Source organism: Muntiacus reevesi, chromosome 3 (assembly GCF_963930625.1).
Source record: "Muntiacus reevesi chromosome 3, mMunRee1.1, whole genome shotgun sequence".
Classification (NCBI taxonomy): domain Eukaryota; kingdom Metazoa; phylum Chordata; class Mammalia; order Artiodactyla; family Cervidae; genus Muntiacus; species Muntiacus reevesi.
Window position 1 is genome coordinate 14,016,966 of NC_089251.1, and position 22,909 is coordinate 14,039,874.

The 22,909-nt window shown below is 45.4% G+C and overlaps 1 protein-coding gene across 5 annotated transcripts in view; it reads left to right on the forward strand.

Moving 5' to 3' along the window:
• The window catches only part of GGTA1 (glycoprotein alpha-galactosyltransferase 1 (inactive)), a 72,011-nt gene extending 53,174 nt beyond the window's left edge, over positions 1-18,837 (forward strand). For 3 of the 5 annotated variants that reach the window (XM_065928541.1, XM_065928537.1, XM_065928539.1), the window contains 5 exons: positions 2,866-2,901; positions 4,829-4,894; positions 5,459-5,551; positions 11,859-11,996; positions 16,287-18,837. In XM_065928541.1, the coding sequence (XP_065784613.1) occupies positions 2,866-2,901; positions 4,829-4,894; positions 5,459-5,551; positions 11,859-11,996; positions 16,287-16,980 (1,027 nt within the window). In that variant the 3' untranslated portion in view covers positions 16,981-18,837. The remainder of the gene's footprint in view (positions 1-2,865; positions 2,902-4,828; positions 4,895-5,458; positions 5,552-11,858; positions 11,997-16,286) is intronic. The other 2 variants (XM_065928538.1, XM_065928540.1) reach the window with 1 other exon arrangement.
• Positions 18,838-22,909: the final 4,072 nt, after the last annotated feature.

Below are 22,909 nucleotides of genomic sequence, written 5' to 3' on the forward strand. Positions count from 1 at the left end.
TCCTTTGCTGATTGTTGTGAGGATTTAATGAATTAATACATGTCAATTGCTTAGAACAGTCCTCTGCCAAGTATTAGCTATTATGAATATTGTCAGATCAATAAACAGATTTAGAAACAAGAGACGTTAGAACTTGGTCCACAAGTGTTGAACTCAGAGGTGTAACTGTAGGTGGAAAGAAGGCATGCATTTCATACTGGTCAAGAGATATGGACTCCCAGCAGGGGCAGAAGGCAGAGTCTGAAACAAGTATTAGTCATTTATATTTTTTTTCAGTGATGAGGGCAGCTAGGGCCAGACAGGTATAGAGCCAGGGCAGGTGCCTGAGCCCAGGTCCAGAACTCTATCCAGGCTCTATCCCTTATATTCACAGGGAGAAGGAAGCAAGAAAGATTTAACCATTGGGCACAGCTTCCATGCACAGAACAGTGGAAGAATCCAGTACGACAAGTCCTATCCCTTTTCCCCCAGAATATCTCTCAAGTCAGTGCACTCTGCACTCTCCATCTCTGGCTGCCGTGACCTGGGCCTGGACCGCTGCCAACACCTCCTGACTAGTCACCCCATTTACTCTCATACTGCCTGCAGAGACGACCCCGTCCCTCTCCTGCCTAAAACTCTTCAAGGGCAAAATCCACAGCAGGCCACAGCGAGGGGACCTCCGGTTACTTCTCCATTTATTTCCTTGCACATTTAAATGCCTCCTTCCTTTTTCAGTGCCTTTGCGTATATATTTTTGGTCTCCAAGAGACACTCTTTCTAATTTCTCTTCCCCTGGCTTTCTATTCATCCTTCAGAACTCAGCTAAAACATATTTCCCTCCTCTGGGAAGCTTTCCAGGTCTTCCTGTTAAGTGCTCCTAGTTACTTATGCTTTGTTTTTTTTTGTTTTGTTTTTTTTTTTAAACAGCACTTCTTGGAGCTTGAAGTCCTGTAGCTGTGTGATATAGTGTCTGCCCTCCCCACTAGCTTGTCTGTACCACAAGGACACAAAGGGACTCTGTCTGTCTCAGCCAGCACTGTATCCCCAGCGCTAGGCATGTGGCACACACTTAGCAAGTGTTTGTGGAATGGAGGGAGGTGGTCTGCTTGAGGAGTCAGTCACTGGTCCAGTCTTGTAGATGCCTTCAGATGGTTTCACTGCCTTCGTTAGCCTCAGAAGTGCCCTTTGAGGCTGCTCCTCTTTTGAGGAGGCTCTGAGATGGTGGGGTGCCAGCTTTGCAGTTATTGGTCTTCTGGGGGGAAGATAAATCCTGGGCAAGGGACGGTTGGGCCATGGTGTTCCCCACTAGGAAGCAAGAGGGGAGACATCTGGGGAACCCTCTCCTCAGCAAAGCCACCGTGGACAGTGGAGAGCTGCCATCTTTTATTTATTTATTTTTTTAAACTAGGATTTGAGATTCTCCCGAGATCTTCTGACCACTCCTTGTTCTGAGTAATCTAGACGTGATCAAAGTCCCTTGGTGTCATTGATTTTATCTCAAAGGAAGGTAGAAACCTCATTCTTGTTCAGTCGCTCAGTCGTGTCTGACTCTTCAATTCCATGGACTGCAGCACGCCAGGCTTCCCTATCACTATCTCCCAGAGTTTGCTCAAACTCATGTCCATTGAGTCGGTGATGCCATTCAACTATCTTATCCTCTGTCATCCCCTTCTCCCTCTGCCTTCAATCTTTCCCAGTATCAGGGTCTTTTCCAATGAGTCAGTTCTTCGTATTGGGTGGCCAAAGTATTGGAGCTTCAGTTTCAGCATCAGTCCTTCCAATGAATATTCAGGATTGATTTCCTTTAGGATGGACTGGTTGGGTTTCCTTGCAGTCCAAGGGACTCTCAAGAGTCTTCTCCAACACGGTTCATAAGCATCAATTCTTTGGCACTCAGCATTCTTTACGGTCCAAATCTCACATCCATACGACTACTGGAAAAACCATGGCTTTGACTGGATGGACCTTTGTTGGCAAAGTAATGTCTCTGCTTTTTAATACATGGTCTAGGTTTGTCATACCTTTTCTTATAAGGAGTAAGCTGTGGTCACTATCTGCAGTGATTTTGGAGTCCAAGAAAATAAAATCTGTCACTGTTTCCATTGTTTTCCCATCTATTTGCCATGAAGTGATGGGATTGGATGCCATGACCTTAGTTTTTTGAATGTTGAGTTTTAAGCCAGCTTTTTCATTCTCCTCCTTCACCTTCATCAAGAGGTTCTTTAGTTCCTCTTTGTTTTCTGCCGTAAAAGTGGTGTCATCTGCATATCTGAGGTTATTGATATTTCTCCTGGCAATCTTGATTCCAGTTTGTGCTTCATCCAGCCCAGGATTTCTCATGATATGCTCTGCATTTAAGTTAAATAAGCAGGGTGACAATATACAGTCTTGCCATACTCCTTTACCAATTTTGAGCCAGTTCATTGTTCCATGTCTGGTTCTAACTGTTGCTTCTTGACCTACATACAGATTTCTCAGGAGACAGGTCAGGTGGTCTGGTATTTGTATCTTTTACAGAATTTTCCACAGTTTGTTGTGATCCACACAAAGGCTTTAGCATAGTCAGTGAAGCAGAAGTAGCTGTCTTTCTGGAATTCTCTTACTTTTTCTATGATCCAACAGATGTTGGCAATTTGGTCTCTGATTCCTCTGCCTTTTCTAAATCCAGCTTGAACATCTGGAAGTTCTCAGTTCACGTACTGTTGAAGCCTAGCTTGGAGAATTTTCAGCATTACTTTGCTAGCGTGTGAAATGAATGGAAACCTGGGCGTAGCCACAACCCAAGCTCTCAATTTGGCCCGGGGCTTCAGTGATAATGACTGCAAAATAGCTTTTCTGAATTAAAAGTAATATGATACATTTTTATTTCTCATTTGCTTTTAGCCCAGAAGGCTCTTTGTTCTGGATAAACCCATCAAGGTAAGTGCTTTTAATTCTAGGTATCTATGGGATTCTCCCCCTGCCCGCTCTGGCTCCCCTACAGTCCACTCTTAACGTGGCAGGTGGTGACACTGCTCTGGTCACAGATGGAGGGGAAGGGTCTCAGGAGTCTGGACTGTATTCCTCCAGCCCCTTACTCTTCTCTCTAGAGCCATGACTCATGTTTTGTCCTTGCTTTTCATCAAGTATCTATCTCTTCAAGTAGTCTTGTTTGGAGAACATTCCTGCCTTGCTTATAAAAAAATCAGGGTAGATATTGTCCATTAGGCTACCCACCACATGCTGTATAAAGACCCTTGCAAGAAATTTCATTGTGATAAAGGATCAGGAAAAAAGTTTGGGTCTCCTGATGAACTAGTGTGTGGTGTAGTAGTATTGTTATTATTGTCCTCGAGGATTCTGCAAGCCTTGATTTTTCAATCTTTGGCTTGGTTGCCAGGAAGCTCAGAGCAAAGTGTTATGTTCAACTGCTTGTACTTTCCTTGACCTTCATTTTTGATATAATTTCTCCCCTGGTATTAAGTCTTGGCTTTTATGGTTACATGTCACATGACCTTGGCAATTTGCTCAAACCCACTCAACCAGTATCTTAGTCACAAGAATAAAGGTAAAACTTTTATTTTTCCGGAGTGGCTCAGATGATCAAGGTCATGTGAACATACCTACTGAGTGACTAACATGTTTGTTTCCTCTTGCTTCATTTTTATTCTTGTAGTTTTTCCCTATTTATTATAACCATGCCTTCTTATGGAGAAGGCAATGGCACTCCACTCCAGTACTCTTGCCTGGAAAATCCCATGGATGGAGGAGCCTGGTAGGCTGCAGTCCATCGGGTCGCTAAGAGTTGGACACGACTGAGCGACTTCACTTTCACTTTTCACTTTCATGCATTGGAGAAGGCAATGGCAATCCACTCCAGTGTTCTTGCCTGGAGAATCCCAGGGACGGGGGAGCCTGGTGGGCTCCCATCTATGGGGTCGCACAGAGTCGGACACGACTGAAGTGACTTAGCAGCAGCAGTAGCATGCTTTCTTAATTATAATCCACTTCAAGCACTTCTTGAGTGATGGGATGGGCTTTAAAACATGTTTCTTTTTTATTATGCTGTTCATACCTCACCACCTTATTTGTCCAACTGAGGGTATTGTTTCCTGGTTTCCGTTTCTTTTCCCTCTTCTAGAAGGTCCCCACCCTGGAGAGGCTCTCACAGGGAGTGTAGACACGTCAGTATGCGCTGGTGAAAGTGGCTTCTAATTACAGTTGGTTGAGCTTCTTTCTGGTTCACAGACCCTCGGATTTCCTGCGTCTGTCACTGCTGACCTTTGTAGTAACTCAGATTCTCCTCATTTAGCCAAAGAGATCATTTTTGGAAATGTGAACCGTTTTATTTAAAGACTCCAACTTGCTATAGTAATTTTCATCTTAGAAAGTTCTTTTGTGTATGCTACTTATATTTAGGCTTCAAAGCCACCCTCGTGGTAGGTTTCTTCTTCTTGTTATTATTATCTCTGACTTTTCAGAGGAGAAAATTCAAGATTCAGAGAGGGAAAATGTCCTCTCACAGACACCCAGCTAGTAAGTGGCAGACCCAGGATTCAGATTTATGGATTAGTATTCCCCCCCCCCCCACCCCCCGCCACTCTGTCATTCCGTTTTTCTCTTCCTCTCTCTGTCGGGATCCCTGGATGAGCTGAGTGCCAGGGGTTGCCCACGGGAGGGGAGATCTAGGTCGTGTCAGGTTCATCCTCTCCCATTCAGCTGCAGCAGTATCACTTGTGTTCATTTTACAAATGAGTGACTTTTAGCAAAATTTTAAATGACCTGCCATAAAAAGAGTATGGAAAACCCCCCTGTTTGGGACTGCCTCATTTTCTAAAAATGTTTGTCGCTTTTTCTCATTTCTTAGAAACCCAGAAGTTGGTGGCAGCAGCATTCAGAAGGGCTGGTGGTTTCCGAGATGGTTTAACAATGGGTAAGGCAGTCGCATAGTGATCTGTTTATCCACCCATTGCTATAGAATCCAGATAGAATGGTTTCACAGCCATGACCTCAGTCATTTGTATTTCTGGCTTATTGGAAACACACAAGGCCTCTATTTCATGGTTGGGACTGGGGCATTAAGTTTGGTGGTCATGTTTTTATTTTTTCCCCATTTAACTTGAGGGTGAGTGAAGTTCAGGCTAAAGTTGGGATTGCACGGAAGCCTATCATAAACTAAAATGTTTTTATGAGGACTGTTTTATTAGTTTTCCCTCCTCTTGAAATAACCTGATGGTTTTTGGGTCATTAAATTGCTAACTGTGCTGACCTGGAAGGATAATAAGCACGCTGAGTGTTGCACCATTTCAACAAAAGTACTTCTTTATGAATAAACGTTTAGTATCATGAACCTTTCTCCAGACATTCACTTGGTGCACATGTTTTCTGCCATTTTTGGAACCCATTTTTATAAGGTCCTCAGCCACCATCCTGATACCATAGGTTGTCCTTCTTGCCTTCCTCAGCTTATTTTTCCATTTGTATGTATGACCTGCAGTTACCACGAAGAAGATGGAGACATAGACGAAGAAAAGGAACAAAGAAAGGAAGACGAAAGCAAGCTTAAGCTATCGGACTGGTTCAACCCATTGTAAGAAAAGAAGCGTCGCCCCATTTCCAGTAAATCCATAGCTCAGCATAAAGGGGCAGGGGCTACGGAGGCAACAGTGCCATGGAGAACAGCCCTGACTAGGGGGACAGAGACTTGGCATCTATTAGACCTTTACACCAGGTTAGATGAGAAACTCGAGAGTCTGGTTATCTTGACTTATTTGTTTGAGCAATAACTACAATGATTCTGACAGCAGTCAGCCAACGGCAGCAGAAGAATCACAAAATACTGGGGCTTGAAGGGGGTCTCATAGGCCACAGGGTACTATGGAAAGCTACAGAGCTAGAGTCAGAGCAAGAAAATTCTGAGATTCAGTTAACTCGTTTGTGAAATGGCAGTGATGTCACAGAAGCTTGTAGGGCCATGTGTACATTCTTGAAGCAAGCGTACAACAAATGTTTATCAAACACCCATGATATGATAGCTGGTGTTTTACAAACTACTGGTCACTATCCATTAATGTGTTCAGAAACGAATGGGTTAAAAACAGCCTTGTAAAAATTGAAATCAACAGAAAACCAGAGGACATCATCTGAGGAAAGATAGGTATTTTTATGTGGATTTTTGCCTCTCTATATATGTGTATGTGCATGTGTTTTTGACATGAGATGTATTTCTTACTGTGAATCATGGTCAAAAATTCTGTACTAGACATTGTATTAGGTATAGGAGACAGGAAAAATCAATCAGCATGGTTATATTCAAGAAGTGCACGGTCCTGTAGGGGCTCTAGACATGTAACTAGTGTTCGCCAAGGTTGATTAAGGAGCTGTGAGCAGCCTGACTTAGAAGGATGTGGTTTGGGGAGTAGGGAGGCGGGAGCTGTCCAGGATGACTATGAGCCCTGAGAGACCGGTGGGTAGTGGTGCCATGGACCAGAAAAGGGTCTATGAGTGGTGAAGGGGAGGGGTGATGAGCTCAACTAGGGATGTGCATGGATTCAGGAACTTGTGGGGCCACTGGGCAGAGATTCATAGGGTGCCTATCTTAGTCATTCAGGCCTATAAAAAAATACCATGGACTGGATGGCTTATAAACAACAAATACGTATTTCCTACAGTTCTGGAGGCTGGGGAGTCCAAGATCGAGACCTCAGACAGGGTGGTGTCTGATGAGGACCCACTTCCTAGTGTATTCGTGACGGTGTTCTCACCATGTTCTCACGTGGTAGAAGGGGAGAGGGAGCTATCAGGGGCCTCTTTTCTAAGGGCACTAATCCCATTCATGACGGCTCTACCCTCATGACCTGATCCTCTCCCTAAGGCTCCACCCCTGAGGTTTCAAGACATGAATTTTGGGGGGACATAATAGTCTGTCGCAGTGCCCCAAGTGTGGCAGAAGATAGGTGGTAGATATGTAGGAAGAGGAGCAATGGGATCTGCAGGCCTGGATGAGGCACCAGGCCGATGTCTGACATCAGCGTTTAAAGGGCCAGTGGAGGAAGAGAAGTCTGAAAAGGAGCAGGAGCGGCCGCAGAGGTAGGAGGAGGATCAGGGGAGAACAGCAGCTATTACAGCATGAGGGATTTTGGCTCTGCAAAGGCTGAATGTGTTCTGGCAAGTTCTCTTATTTTGGGACAAAGGATCCATGCCAGTGTGAAAGGATGGGAATTTTTCTTCCCCCCCGCCCCCCAAAGTATCATTTAAGGAGCTGGACAACAGGGCAGCCGTCTATGGGATGCTAAACCATTCCTGGAAATGTAAGAATATGGAAGCACTGCGGTTTGATAGGCCCCTTAGGTATATGTGTGTGTGTGTGACGGGGGTGAGAGCCCCCCCAAAGGCCAGCTAGATGAGCTAGCAATTGGTTGCCAAGCTTACGTCAAAGGAGGATAGCACACTTTCACTGTGATACTTCTGCTTTGCTGAGTGGGACCTGGAGGCGGGGGCCAGGGCTGCATTACTCCGGTCAGAGAAGAGAAACAGATCACAACCAGCAGCTGTCAATCTCTCCATTGTCCTCCAAATGAATGATGTGCAGATATTTAAAGAATATTGATTTGTAGTGACACCAAATCTAAGCCTTCCCAGGGCACTAAAGTATATTTCCTGCATAAATGAATGAAAGATGAACAACTGAATTCACAGATGACATATTTATAGAAATGTATCCTTTTCTGTAAACTACCAGAAGCATGTTAAGTATATTGTAGATACATTTTTATATCAATATCTCTTAGCCTCATATCATCACATTCTCTTAATTTTCCTCCTACTTTCTCAGTCTCCTTAATGGGGCCCTTCCCTCTTCCCAGGCCTCAAATATTAGCTTCTTTATTTTTCCTTTTCTTTTCTTTATTTTTTTTTCTTTTTTCCATCTTTTCTTTTCTTTATTCCATCTCTTTTCTTTATTCCATCTTCCAATGTGCTCTCATCCATTTCCATGGCATTAGATACCATCCATGGGAGAATAACTCCCACATTTACATCTTAAGTCCAAAGGTTTTCTCTGAGCCCCCACTTATGTCTAACTGTCTGTGTGTCTCACAGAGTTCTTGATTCACCCCACCCCTGTTCTTCTCATTCCTATTTAAGTCAGAGTCCAGGAGACCTCTCCAGTTCATCCTTCACTCTTTCCTTTATCCATTCCACAGTCTAATCCATTAGCATGTTCTGTTAATTCTTCCTCCAAAATTCTTCCCACATCATCTCCTTCTTGCCACCCCACAGCTCTTGTCTTTGTCCTGCTGCCTGGAAGGAGTCCAGTAAAGAACATGCTATATGCATGCTACATCTTTCGTAAACTGCTGCCTGATTCATAGAATTTTAATACTTCCTCTGCCCAGCCCCTGGAGACCACAGTGTTCCCATTAATAAGCATATGCACATGATCAGTCAAGTCTGACTCTTTGTGACCCCATGGACTATAGCCTGCCAGGCTCTTCTGTCCCTGGAATTTTCCAGGCAAGAACACTGGAATGGGTTGCCATTTTCTACTCCAGGGGATCTTCCCATCCCAGGGACCTAATCTGCATTTCCTGCATTGCAGGCAGATTCTTTACCAACTATGCCACCTGGTAAGCCCATAAATAAGTACGTAAAGTGTAAATGCTACCAAATACCTAGGTAGGTGTATGTTTGGGTTATGGAGGCCCTTCTATGTTGTGGGAGACCTTTGACAAGCGGAGGTAACACAGCAGATGTGCTGCTTGGAAAGAAGGCATTTGGGCAGTTTTCTGTCTTTCCTGGCACTTTTTCCTCCTTTTAGAGCCCCATCTTGGTGACCTAGGACATCTTTTGGTCTTACACATGTGTAGCTTGCCTGCTGTCACTTCTTTATTTTTTTTTTCCGGGTTGGGGTGGGAGAGGTTCATCCAGGAAGCTGATCTCAACTATCCTCCCACCCACTCGTCCTCTCCTCGGGCCTGCCTTTTCAGCCTGTCATCTGGCTTCTTAGTCAGGGTCGCTGACATGTGGGAATTGCCAATGGAATTTAATAATTAACAGCTAGGAAATAGAAAATTTTAATTTTTAATGAAACATTAATTTTTAATATTACTACATTTTTTTTTTCCCTTGCTCAGGGGAATCTTCCCCATCAAGTAACCAAACTGGACATTGGGGTCCTGACTCAGTCCTTTCTAGAAGGTGTAGAACTGAGTGGTCGTGCAGTGGAAGAGTGGCAGGTGGCAGGCTGGCCACCTGTCAGGACTTTGAGACCCTTGAGGGGTAGGCAGGTCTCATTCTCCTGGTCTCGGGGCTCAGCACGGGGCCTGACAGGGAGCGGGGACTTAGCAGAAGTGCCTGGAGGGGTTTAGTGCCTTGGTCTGACCCCTTCTGTTGATTAAATGGTAGTTCTCTTCTCCTACTCTCCACCTCCCTGCTTGCTTTATTTGTGAGATTAGGGTGATGACAGCACCTTCCCTAGAAAGTGGTTGTGAGAATGAAAGTTGAGGATTGAGCCCCGATGCCTGGAGTAAGAATACCATCCTCTCCTCCTTTTCCTCCTCCCCTTTCTCTTCCCTTTCTTAAAAATGTTGCCCTCTCACCAAATGTTCAGCTCACACGCAGCTGCCTGGCTTAGCTAATGGGTTGGGTCAGAATGGCTAAGAGATCCCTGACAGGCTACACTATGAATGGCAGTGGGTGAGATGACAATACATGGGAGGGTTTACATTCAGAAACAGTGGTGATAGAATAAGCTTGTGTGTGTGTGTGTGTGTGTGTGTGTGTGTGTGTGTGTGTGTGTGTGTGTAGTTTTTCTGGTTTGAAATCTAGTCATTCAACAAAGCTGGGGGTTTTATGTGACTAAAAGCCTCCCATAAGTTTCTGAAAACAAAATACAAAAGCTCATTTCTCATCTGTACTAATAAAAATGCTGAAATATCTAAGTTGAGTGGAAATGATGACAAACCTGATTTTTAGTTCGTCAGCCTAGCAAGTAAATATCCAACACAATAAGCAATAGACGCAGTGGTTCGGAGCATGGGCTTCCCGAGTCAGACTCTCTGGGTTCAGGTTCCAGCTTGGCCCCTTAGCTGCTGTGTGACCTCCAAGAAGTTATTTAACTGTTCTGTGCCTCAGTTTCTGCTTCGATAAAACGGGAATCAAAACAGCAGCTTCCTCTGAAGGGTGAAGCCCTGGGTACTGTGGCTTGTTCCATAGGAAGTATCCAGGGTACACTAATTATCCGCTTTAGCTATTTGGCCTTGGACCAGTCAACAAGCTTTTCTGAGCCTTGGTTTTCTTATCTGTATAAAGAACATAATACATGACAGGGCTTTTGCAAGGACTATCTGAGAAGGTGTGTGTGTGTGTGTGTGTGTGTGTGTGTATGTACTATCTGAGAAGGGGTGTGTGTGTGTGTGTGTGTGTGTGTGTGTGTGTGAAAGTATTTCACGCAGGTTGGTGCAGCCACGCCGCTGACATACCGGGTGTGAAGGGAGAGCTGGGCCGTGGGGTTTGAGACAAGCCCCGGTGCGGAGGGCCGGCCCCGCAGTGTCCCTCCCGTCTCTGAGGAGACTTTGCATGTGGAGGAGGGAAGCAGGCCTGCCGCAGGGCACCCGGAGGGGATGGGAGGGCCTGGTTGGTTCTAGAACGGGAGGACCGCAGAGCCTGGTGGTGGAGGGACAGGAGGTGTGAACGAGGGTCTGCTGGGGGCCGGGGTGAGGAGGGGGTGACCTGGCCTTGCCCAGCCTCCCTGGAAAGCTTCAGCCATGGCGGAGGGGCAGTGTTGTGAAAACCCACTCTCCACCCATGTGTGAGGGAGGGAGGAAGCTCTCAGTGGGCCGATCTAGTTGCCGACGTCTCCTCCATAGCCTCACCAAGGCCACCGGCACAGAGTCAGCAGGGGCCCGATGGGGCCACCGAGGCTTTGCCTCAGTCACCGGCCCTGTCCCCACAGTGGCTGAAGTGTGGCGGGGCCCTCGTGTGACCGGGGTTGCTCTAAGTGACTGTGTTTCAGCCTCCACTTCTCGCCAGGGAAGGGCAGTCACTTGCAAACACAGACGGGGTTGGAGCCGAGTCCCCACGCCATTCCTGCCTTAGCCTGGGCCCCAGCCGCAGCGCAGCCTTTCTGCATTTACTCTTTACAGATCGTTGGTTTGTCTTTGCTCTTACGCTGCTTCCTGTGTTTGTGTTGGCTTTGCCAAACCCCTTTCAAGTGTGCTGAGTGCACAGAACACACCCTCCCCCACCCCCAGCTTTGTAAAGAGGAAACGTGATCTGAGAGAGGTGACAGCCAGGGTCCCCGTGTTTCATCCCTGGCCGCTGTGAGCCTGCAGGATCCTCTCTTAGGTGACCGTCTGCTCCTTGTATGTCAAGTGAACAATAGCACCAGAAACCCCTTAGTCCTATACCCAGGTTACAACCAGAAATTCCTTTCTGGCAAAAGGCAGATGGAAACAGCTTCTTCCTCTTTCAGCTCTAATGTCACTCTCTTGTCCCCCTGTGTCCAGCATCAGGGCTTTCTCTGGGCCAGATGGCACCCATTGGGATAAATAGCGCCTAAAGATGCCCCTGGCAGCTTAGGAAGGGGCTGGGGAGATGGGGATGGGATACAGAAGGAAGATGAGGATAGGGAAAGCAGGAAAGGGGGGCAGAGGGCATGAGCTGTACAGGTAAGACCCCTCTAGGGCCCCTGCTAAGGCAGTCCCCAGGCACCTGGGCCAGAGTCTCCTGTCCATCACCCAGAAGATGCTGCAGATGTCACATCACTGTTCAGGGTTAAACTCCCGTCAGGATTCAAGGACAGTCACCACAAGCCACGGCTGACCCGTTTTCCATCTGATGTCTCTGCCCCTTCTTAGCAAGGCCATCCTGACTCATGGACTCTGTTTTGTCACCAGTAAACGCCCCGAGGTTGTGACCATGACGGATTGGAAGGCTCCTGTGGTGTGGGAAGGCACTTACAACAGAGCCGTCTTAGATGATTATTATGCCAAGCAGAAAATTACCGTCGGTCTGACGGTTTTCGCTGTCGGAAGGTAGGTGTTGCTAATAAAAGTGACCTTGACTTTTCCTTTGTCCCACTGTCAGAAGGTTGGTGGCCCTCCCTGGGCTCACGGATGCTGTTCATGGACGTGTCTGAACAGGGGAATGGAATAATAGGACTGTTTCAGGTTCCTTTTTGCTGAGGCCCCAAGAGGCTGAGAACAAGACAGCGGATGGGGAGTAGACAACTTCCCACCTGAGCGAGGCCTTGGTTGCAGGTTAGAGTGTCTGCTACACTCACTGAGCCTGGAGTTTCCAGCACACCCAGAGCCGCCTCCACCCTGGCCTCCACAGCCCTCTCTGGGAATTCCAAAAATGCCAGCTATTAGACAGCCCGAATGCGTGTCATTGTTTCTCCCACGGGCTCAAGACCCCAGACTGAGAACCAAGGACAGAAGTGACTAAGCGACGAGCTTCCCCACATCAGCCTGGCTGACCGCTCCTCCCGGGCTTCCTCAGCTGCTTCTGCCCTACTCCTCCTAGAGGCTTTGGCCCCTGGAGATCTGGCCAACCAGAACTTCCTCTTCCAGAGGTTGGATGGGTTCCTGTTTCTGCTTCCATTTCCTTGTTTAGAATGACATTTCTCCCCAAACTGCAATCATTCTGACTTAAAAGTCGGAGCTGTAATATAAGTTTAAAATATAACCATTTTGTTCTTTTGGAGAATTTTTTTTTTCTCGAAACCAAAGCAAAAGTTCACTTTTTCTATTAGCCTCCTCCCTGCAACCCCCCTCTATGGGCCTTCGCATCTGTATCTTTTCCGAGAGCCACATGGAAAGCTGACCTCTTGCTTGTACACAGAGCGGTGAAGGCCTAGGTTGACCTGAGTGAGGATCTGTGTGTCTTCACTCCCAAGACCGTCCCCAACCCAGAGCCCGGAAGCCATCACCTCAACATATTGGTCAAGTCCTGATGTCACCACCTGGGCTGATCCCAGGGGCGTCTCTGATGGAGAAGGGTGACTCTGGAGTTTTGACATTTTTACTGGAAGAATCTGTACTGTTATGAGTCTGGAGCAGATGCTTAGCTCACCTCATCCTTTGGTATGAGAGGTGACAAGCCAGCCACATGGCAGACTGATTTACTCCTGATGTTTCCACAAAGAACAGAGTGTGGCCTGCGGCTCCACAATGGCTTCAGTCTTGTATTCGCAGCTTCACGGAGCTAAGCAGTAAACTGTACACCCTGGTGAAAACCCCGAGCTCGCCTCTTGAGGCAGGAGGGGACTGCTTGTACTCCAGCAGTAAATCCTCCCAAGAGTGGATTTGGACTTTTAGGAGGTGTGATGTTTGGTTTGTTTTCAAATAACGATGCCGGAGCCAATTGCAATGCTTTCATCTCTCAATAATGTTGAACCTCGCAAGGGCCCCCTCCCCTCCCCCTGGGATTGTCTCTCAAGCTTCAGGGCACAATGGATTTTTTTTCAGATCCATGGCAGAGTCCCTCTTTATATTGCTCAGATATATTCTCTCTGTTTAAAGAATCAATACTGTAAAACCCGGGGTTTTTCCAGAGACCAATATTAAAACCACAGTTTATTTTTGTAGAAACGAACAGGAATCCAAACTGCAACTAAGGAGCAAAAACAAATGCCAGTTATTATTACTCACAAAATGTCATAACTGGCCGTGAGTATGATCAGCAAATTAAACTTAATCTGCATTCGCTGAGCATGAGTCTGGGGGTAGTGCCAGCTGTGTTAAGCCAACTCCTTCTTTCCTTCTCTATCATCCCCATGGTATCACATGACAGTGTGTAGTTTGGCTTACAAAAGACATGAACATGTTTTTTGAATGAATAAGTAAATAGCTAAAATACCACATCTATTAGAAGGACCTAAATCCAAAACATGACAACACAAACTGCTGGCGAAAATACGGAGCAAGAAGAACTGATTCACTGCTGGCGAGAATGCAAGATGGTTCAGCTGCTTTGGAAGACAGTTCGGCAGATTCTTATAAAGCTGAACATATTCTTATACAGTCTAGCAATTGCACTCCTTGGTATTAACCAAAAAAAAGCTGAAACTTTATATCCACACAAAAACTTGCATACAGATGTTTATAGCAGCTTTATTCATCGTTTCTAAAACTTAGAAGTAACTAAGATGTCCTCTAGTAGGTGAATGGGTTAATAAACTGTGGTACATCTAGGTGGTAGAATATATTATCAGTGCAAAAAACACAAAATCTATCAAGCATGGAAAAGATAGAGGGACCTTAAATGCATATTACTTAAATACATAGTAAAAGAAACCAATCTGAAAAGACTACCTGCTGCAGATTCCAACCTTGTAACATTCTGGAAGAGGCAAAACTATGGAGACAGTAAAAAGATCGGTAGTTGCCAAGGGTCAGCAAAGGGGAATGGATGAATAGGCAGAACACAGAATTTTTAGGGCAGTGAAAATACTCTGTACGATATCATACATAGTGAAAAACATTTGTCATTATATATTTGTCAAAACCCATAGAATATACACAACCAAGAGTGAACTTTAATGTAAATGGTGGATTTGGTGTGATAATGATGTGTCAGTCTGGGTTCATGAACTGCAGTGGGTGCTGGACACTGATAGTGGGGAAGCTGTGGGAAGGAGTAGGGAGCATGCGGGTATGTGAGAACTCTGCAATTTCAGCTCCATATTTCTGTAAGCATAAAAATGTTCTAATAATTAAAATCTATTAGAAAAGGAAGTGAGGTAGTTAAAATAAGTTTAAATCAGAGGTTGTTTGCTCTGGTATTTGAATGGGTCTTATAATGGTGGTAGCTGGATAATGTATTGGTATAAAGTGAATGTGTAATGTGGAGGGATATTCATGTCCCATAACCCATTCTCTGGGTTCCAGAGAAGGAGAAGAGAGTGGCGATGGTTAGTCCTAAGGCATCCCCAAAGGACCTAAGGGGCATGTCACCCTTTCATCTGGTAGGGCAGTGTGACATTGGAGTGTGCGTTGGGGTTTTGAGAGATGCCTGAGAACTAGCGCCCCCTGATGTTGATCGAAGGGTACAACCTTCCAGTTATAAAATGAGCACGTTCTGGGGATCTGACGTAAAGCATTGTGATTATTGTTAATAATGTTGTTTTATATACTTATAAAGTTATTCAGATAATAAATCTCAAATCTTCTAGCCAAAAAAGAAATGATGATTATGCGATGAGATGAAGGTGTTAACTAATGCTACAGTGGTAATAATTTTGTGATATATATGTGCTGCATGCTCAGCCACTTCAGTTGTGTCTGACTCTTTGCGCCCCTATGGACTGTAGCTCGTTCTCTCCTCTGTCCATGGTATTCTCCAGGCAGGAATACTGGAGTGGATTGCCATGCCCTCCTCCAAGGGATCTTCCTGACCCAGGCATCGAACCCGCATCTCCTGCGTCTCTTGCATCGCAGGCAGATTCTCTACCCACTGAGCCATCTGGGAAGCCCTTTTGTGATATATGAATATACCAAATCAACACTTGGTACACCTTAAACTTAAACTATGCTATATGTCAATCATATCTCAATAAAACAGTACGAAAAAAGGACCCGCACACTTCCGCCTGCCCAAGGTCTGAACCAAGTAGTAAATAAGAGAAAGGATAAATAAGGTAGATGGTAGTGATGATCACCTTCACTACAGTTAAAGCTGATATTGAAGAATATGGGTTATAAAACTGAAGGCCCTGGGCCTTCTAATGTTGAACCACAGAATTAGAAAGACTTAGGCATCCCTCATCCACAGCACGAGAAACCACAGGTGTCTGGATGTTGGAGAAGGGCCTGTACCATTTAGCTGCACTGCAGGGCCCAGAGCAGTTGAGAATACATATTCTCTCCACCTGGTTGGCTTCCAAGAGAGAGAGGAGGGGCTGGGCCTGCCCCGTCACCTTCCAGAATCATCAGGTAAGTTAGTTCACCTCCTCAAAGTTGAGTGACTGAATGGTGGAGAGTGCCCAGAAAGAATAGTACAGCAACGGACGTGCCTTGATGAGAACAGCATGTCATCGCCTGCAGAAATCCCATTGTGTGTGTTCAGTTGCTCCGTCATGTCCGACTCTCTGCAACCCCTATGGACTATAGCCTGCTAGGCTCCTCCATCCATGGAATTTTCCAGGCAAGAATACTAGAGTGGGTTGCCATTTCCTCCTCCAGGGGATCTTCCCAGGGATCGAATCCGCATCTCCCTTGTCTCCCTCGTCTCTTGCATTGCAGGCTGAGTCTTTACCACTGACCCACTGGAGACGCCTGCAGAAATCCCAGAGGTTATATTTATCCCGTTCTTCTTTGTTTCAGATACATTGAGCATTACTTGGAGGAGTTCTTAACGTCTGCTAATAAGCACTTCATGGTTGGCCATCGAGTCATCTTTTACATCATGGTGGATGACGTCTCCAGGATGCCTTTGATAGAGCTGGGTCCTCTGCGCTCCTTCAAAGTGTTTGAGATCAAGCCTGAGAAGAGGTGGCAGGACATCAGCATGATGCGCATGAAGACCATCGGGGAGCACATTGTGGCCCACATCCAGCGTGAGGTTGACTTCCTCTTCTGCATGGACGTGGACCAGGTCTTCCAAGACAAGTTTGGGGTGGAGACCCTGGGCGAGTCGGTGGCCCAGCTACAGGCCTGGTGGTACAAAGCGGATCCCGATGAGTTCACCTACGAGAGGCGGAAGGAGTCTGCAGCATACATTCCCTTTGGCGAAGGGGATTTTTATTACCACGCAGCCATTTTTGGGGGAACACCTACTCAGGTCCTTAACATCACCCAGGAATGCTTCAAAGGAATCCTCAAGGACAAGAAAAATGACATAGAAGCCCAATGGCATGATGAAAGCCATCTAAACAAGTATTTCCTTCTCAACAAACCCACTAAAATCTTATCCCCGGAATACTGCTGGGATTATCATATAGGCCTACCTGCGGATATTAAGCTTGTCAAGATGTCTTGGCAGACAAAAGAGTATAATGTGGTTAGAAATAACATCTGACTTTGTGCCAGTACATTTCTGAATTTGAGAGAGTATTATTCTGGCTACTTCCTCAGAAAAGTAACACTTAATTTTAACTTAAAAAAAAAATACTAACAAAAGACCAACACAGCAAGTACATATTATTTCTCCTTGTAACTTTGAACCTTGTAATAGGGGAGAATGAACCTGTGGCAATCAGATGTAAATTCCCAGTGATTTCTTATCTATTCTCGGTTGTGGGGGCGGGGAGCGGATACACTATCAGTTGAACCAAAAAAAAAGAAAAATTGTCATAGACAAAGAAAAAGCCAGAAACTTTCTACATGTGCCAATTGACTTACTGGAGAGAAGTATGCAAAGGGAAGTGTTTGGCCACAAGATAACAATTGTGAGGGGCTAGCCTCTTGATTTCAGTGTTTTCCTGTTGCTGCTGGGTCTGAAGCAACTCAGAGTTGCTTTTGCAGCTGGAGAACTCTTAGCAGGACAGTCTACCTTGGTGATCCTCAAGTGGTTTAGTCAATGTCCTTTCCTTATCAGGACATTGTTTGGCTTCTGTGCCAAGACTAGTCAAGATTCCCAATGCATATGGTGAAGATGTTGGGAGCCACAGGCAATCTGAGGGAGCCAGTGGATGCTCAGCGCGAAATGAAAACAAAGCCTCCAAGTAAGTTGGCCGTGAAATAAGCAAAGAGAGAGTAGAAAGACAGGATGCTGATCACTGTGGGGCAGTGCCTCCTCTGAGGGGCACAGGGCATGCAGTTGGCACATAAACATGGCATGGATCCAGGCAGTGTGGGTGGTCTCCACAATCTTCTCAACCATGGTGACAGCCAGAGCAGTGTTGTCTTATAAGATGCTTCTTGTTTTGGCCAAGTCATATTCAGTATGCCAGAGTCTGGAACTTGAGTCTTCAGATCCTTGGCCAGAGGAAGTGGATGGTGTCTGAGGAAACAAAAACCTGTAGGGGACTGAAGAGGATTGCCAGGACTTACACTTCCCAGACCTGGGCTTCGTGATAGTCAGTTGTCAGCAAGTCCCGCCACCATTGGCTCTAACCCTCAGCCCATCCAGCCCCACGTTGGAGGGCTGATATCAAGGAACCTCTCGTTTCCCCTTGCCCCACCTGCACTACTGAAGTATAACAACCAGACGTGTTTAATAAAATGGTTAGTTGATTTCGTGTCAAAAGTAGAGGGGATGGCGATGGGAGATCCAGTCCTTGTGACTGAACAACTTACCATTCGATTCCTTTCTCTAAGAGAAGCTATGAAATCTTATATATTATTTAAAGTTAAACAAGTCAGTGTAGCGGGAGAAAAGAGGTAACATTTATATATGCAGGCATGTTTATATTTTGCTTGTGTTCCAGTTTACGTCATTGCTTCCCATTTTCAAGTGATTGACTTAAAGGGCCACCTCACTGGCTTGATGCTCAGCCGTGCGGGCTTCTTTGATAAAATGAAACCTCCATTTTCTCTACTGTTTTACTGTGCCTCCTACTCTTCCGTTCTTGCCAAAATTTTTCACAACCCAGTAAAACAAAAGAAAACCAACAAAAATCCTGAAAAAGTAGGCTTGCAAAAGAAAAAGGAGATTAAAGTTCAGTTAGGACTCTTGATTCTATATAATTGAAGTTTTGGGGGATCCATTCTGGACTAGGGAGAGTTCATGATTTAAGTCTGAAAGCAAAGGAATGATGTATCTTCAAAGATCAGAAAGGAATGAAAAGGAATGAAGTTTCCTTTCGAAGGGATCTTGATTTCTTTTAAAAATTCACTTAAAATCCAAGTGGACAAAGTAAAAAATCAATAGTTCAATGTTAAAAAACTAAAATAAAATTCCTGATTTACAATTAAATAAATTATTTTCTCAATATATTCTGGTCTTTGTCATGGATTGTGCATTTTCTCTCAAAGATGTTCAGGACTGTAAGTAGCAGAATTTTAAATACTTAGATTTCAATAAGTCCTTGGGTCCTCCTAAAAAATGTGTCCACTGTTACAAAGATAGAAAGAACATGGTTGAGACTTGCTAACTTTTATAACAACAAATAGCTTCCTAAAGTGATGCACTGAAGTAATTAAGTGCCAGTAGCATTAGGCTTGCCCATGAAGGTCAGGGCGGGCAAGAGGGCAAAGGGGAAAACCATGCCATAACCATTTCTGGTGGTTACTAGTCCTGACCTCTGGGGAATATATCTGGCCAAGGGAGCCCCAAGGGAGACTTGCTGAATTTCTAGCACGACAGGGTGGGTGCATTTGTTATGATTACAAAGTCAAAGTGGAGCAGGCTGGTGTAGTGTGGTGCGTGGGATATACAAGAGGGCATGATTCCCTCATCTGTCAGTCAGTTCAGTCACTCAGTCGTGTCTGACTGTTTGCGACCCCATGAATTGCAGCACACCAGGCCTCCCTGTCCATCACCAACTCCTGGAGTTTACTCAAACTCATGCCCATCGAGTTGGTGATGCCATCCAGCCATCTCATCCTCTGTTGTCCCCTTCTCCTCCTGCCCCCAATCCCTCCCAGCATCAGGGTCTTTTCTAATGAGTCAACTCTTCACATGAGGTGGCCAAAGTATTGGAGTTTCAGCTTCAGCATCAGTCCTTCCAATGAACACCCAGGACTGATCTCCTTTAGGATAGACTAGTTGGATCTCCTTGCAATCCAAGGGACTCTCAAGAGTCTTCTCCAACACCATAGTTCAAAAGCATCAATTTTTTGGTGCTTAGCTTTCTTCACAGTCCAACTCTCACATCCATACATGACCACTGGAAAAACCATAGCCTTGACCAGACAGACCTTTGTTGGCAAAGTAATGTCTCTGCTTTTTAATATGCTATCTAGGTTGGTCATAGCTTTCCTTCCAAGGAGTAAGCATCTTTTAATTTCATGGCTGCAGTCACCATCTGCAGTGATTTTGGAGCCCCCCCCCCCAAAAGTCTGACACTGTTTCCACTGTCTCCCCATCTATTTCCCATGAAGTGATGGACCAGATGCCATGATCTTAGTTTTCTGAATGTTGAGTTTTAGGCCAACTTTTTCACTCTCCTCTTTCACTTTCATCAAAAGGCTTTTTAGTTCAACTTCACTTTCTGCCATAAGGGTGGTGTCATCTGCATATCTGAGGTTACTGATATTTCTCCCAGCGATCTTGATTCCAGCTTGTGCTTCTTCCAGCCCAGTGTTTCTCATGATGTACTCTGCATATAAGTTAAATAAGCAGGGTGACAATATACAGCCTTGACATACTCCTTTTCCTATTTGGAACCAGTCTGTTGTTCCATGTCCAGTTCTATCTGTTGCTTCCTGACCTGTATACAGGTTTCTCAAGAGGCAGGTCAGGTGGTCTGGTATTCCCATCTCCTTCAGAATTTTCCACAGTTTTTTGTGATCCACACAGTCGAAGGTTTTGGCGTAGTCAAAAAGCAGAAATAGATGTTTTTCTGGAACTCTCTTGCTTTTTCAGTGATCCAGCGGATATTGGCAATTTGATCTCTGGTTCCTCTGCCTTTTCTAAAACCAGCTTGAACATCTGGAAGTTCTCGGTTCACGTATTGCTGAAGCCTGGCTTGGAGAATTTTGAGCATTACTTTACTAGCGTGTGAGATGAATGCGATTGTGCGGTAGTTTGAGCATTTTGGGGGATTGCCTTTCTTAGGGATTGGAATGAAAACAGAGACTTATTCCCATTTTGCAGATGAGCAAAGTGAGGTTCAGAAAGGTGAAGCCACACAGATAGAAAGCATCTGAGCTGTAGCTCACACCAGAGAAGCTGACAAGGATAAATGTGTTGAGCCACTTCAGGCTCCTCAAGTGGCCTCCCACACACAGAGGGCCGTGTTTCCCATCAGGGAAAATGCTTTATGGAAGAATCTAATAAAGGGGACTTTTTGCTCTAAGAATATTTTAAAAACTATTTATGCTCCTAGGCTTATACCACTTCCCACTTTTTCTGTACTAAACCTTCCCCTTACGTGCATGCGTGTCAAGTTGCTTCAGTTGTGTCCAGCTTTTTGTGACCCTATGGACTGTAGCCTGCCAGACTCCTCTGTCCATGAGATTCTCCAGGCAAGAACACTGGAGTGGGTTGCCATGCCCTCCTCCAGGGGATTTTCCCGACCCAGAGAATGAACCCATGTCTCTTACATCAGCAGGTTCTTTACCACTAGTGCCACCTGGGAAACCTGCCCCAAGGACATTAAATTAGTTTAAATGTGTCAGGTAAAAATGAATAAAAGACTCTGCGATCATTCTTAATTTTAGGTTGTGCCTGCAGGGCCACTATGAGTCCCATGGGCACACAGAAGCTGTTATGCCAAGGCATTTTGCCTTGGAGGGCAAAGCTGGGTGAAGGGACAGGTGAAAAGGACAGCCATGCCTCCTCCTTCCACTCTGGGGGTCCCTTACAGCTGGGGAGAAAGACATTTCTGTAAGGCTGGAAGGGGCTGTCATCGCTTGTCTGTCTTGTAACGACTCATTTTTTCCTTTCAGCCAAAGTCACCATGTGATTTACTGACAGCTATGGCAATATTTACAGTTCTAAGAATGTATTAAATCACCATTTATTAAATGTACCTTACGAAAAAAAAAAGCACCTCATGTACATGAGTAACACAGGCGTGTAGCATACTCACAAGTGTGAAACATCATAGAAAGCATGCTGCTGCTGCTAAGTCACTTCAGTCGTGTCCGACTCTGTGCGACCCCATCCCTGGGATTCTCCAGGCAAGAACACTGGAGTGGGTTGCCATTGCCTTCTCCAATAGAAAGCATGAATACATAATATATGATGCATATCTTTTAAAGAGAGAAAGCTAGGTTACGTGGGGTATCTACTGATCAAAGTCTCGGGGATTCAAACCCAGGACTGTCTGACTCTAAATCCTTTGCTCTTTCTATAGCTCAAGTCTTTCTCTTTCAAACACAGACACACACACAACCACACACTTTAACCATTTTGTTTTTGAAATGGAGGACAGCAAGGAATCACCACCGAGAGCTCTCAATTCTTATATTAGCATTAAAGGAAGATAACTTAGTAGACTCAAACTCTTCAGAGACGGAAGGTAGGTCTAAACTCATCCTGGAGCCTGGCGGGAAAGCAGTCAAACAGAACCTGAACGATACGAGGCTCAGGGAAGTTCAAGGGCCGAGGGGGTACAGAGGAGCGAAGGTCTGGGAGGTGGAAACAGTCTCAGAGGGGCTGCTTCTGAACTGAGCATTAAGAGAAGAGAAGGGGATCACTGTGAGAAGTGGAAATGGAATGAGGTTTCAGAGGGAGGAACAGCAGGTACGAAGCACGGACGATTATTTTGAGGCTTTCAGGGAGACCCTGGATGAAATCTCATAGGAGACCCTGTGTGAAAAGCAACGAAGAGCTTGAAAGGATTATGGCTGGTTGGGAGCTGCACATTTGCCCAGCATCTGTGCCTTTCTTTCTCACTTTATCTCCTTCCTAGAGTCTGTGTGGTTTCTATGGCAACTAATGCCATGGTTGGACCAAGTGACCCAGACTAAGCTAATCAACATTTTCCCTCCCCCCAGTGGGCAGATGATCTAACTAGTCCAATCAAGTTGAACCTCAGGTCTTTTACTGGAAATGTAGATGCATTAGGTTGGAACTGCTAACATTAGAAGCTGCTAACACATCTGGATTCCCAGGTGGCGCTAGTGGTAAAGAACCCGCCCAAGGCAGATAAATGTGAGATGAGGGTTCAATCCCTGGATTGGGAAGATCCTCTAGAGAAGGAAATGGCAACCTACTCCAGTATTCTTCCCAGGAGAATCCCAAGGACAGAGGAGCCCGGTGGGCTACAGTCCATCGGGTCACACAGAATTGTACACAACGGACGCGACTTAGCATGCATTGAGCATATCTGGGGACCACAAGGTCGGTCAGCCTTCAAATGAAATTGACAATAGGATTCTAGGAGCAGAGACAGCGA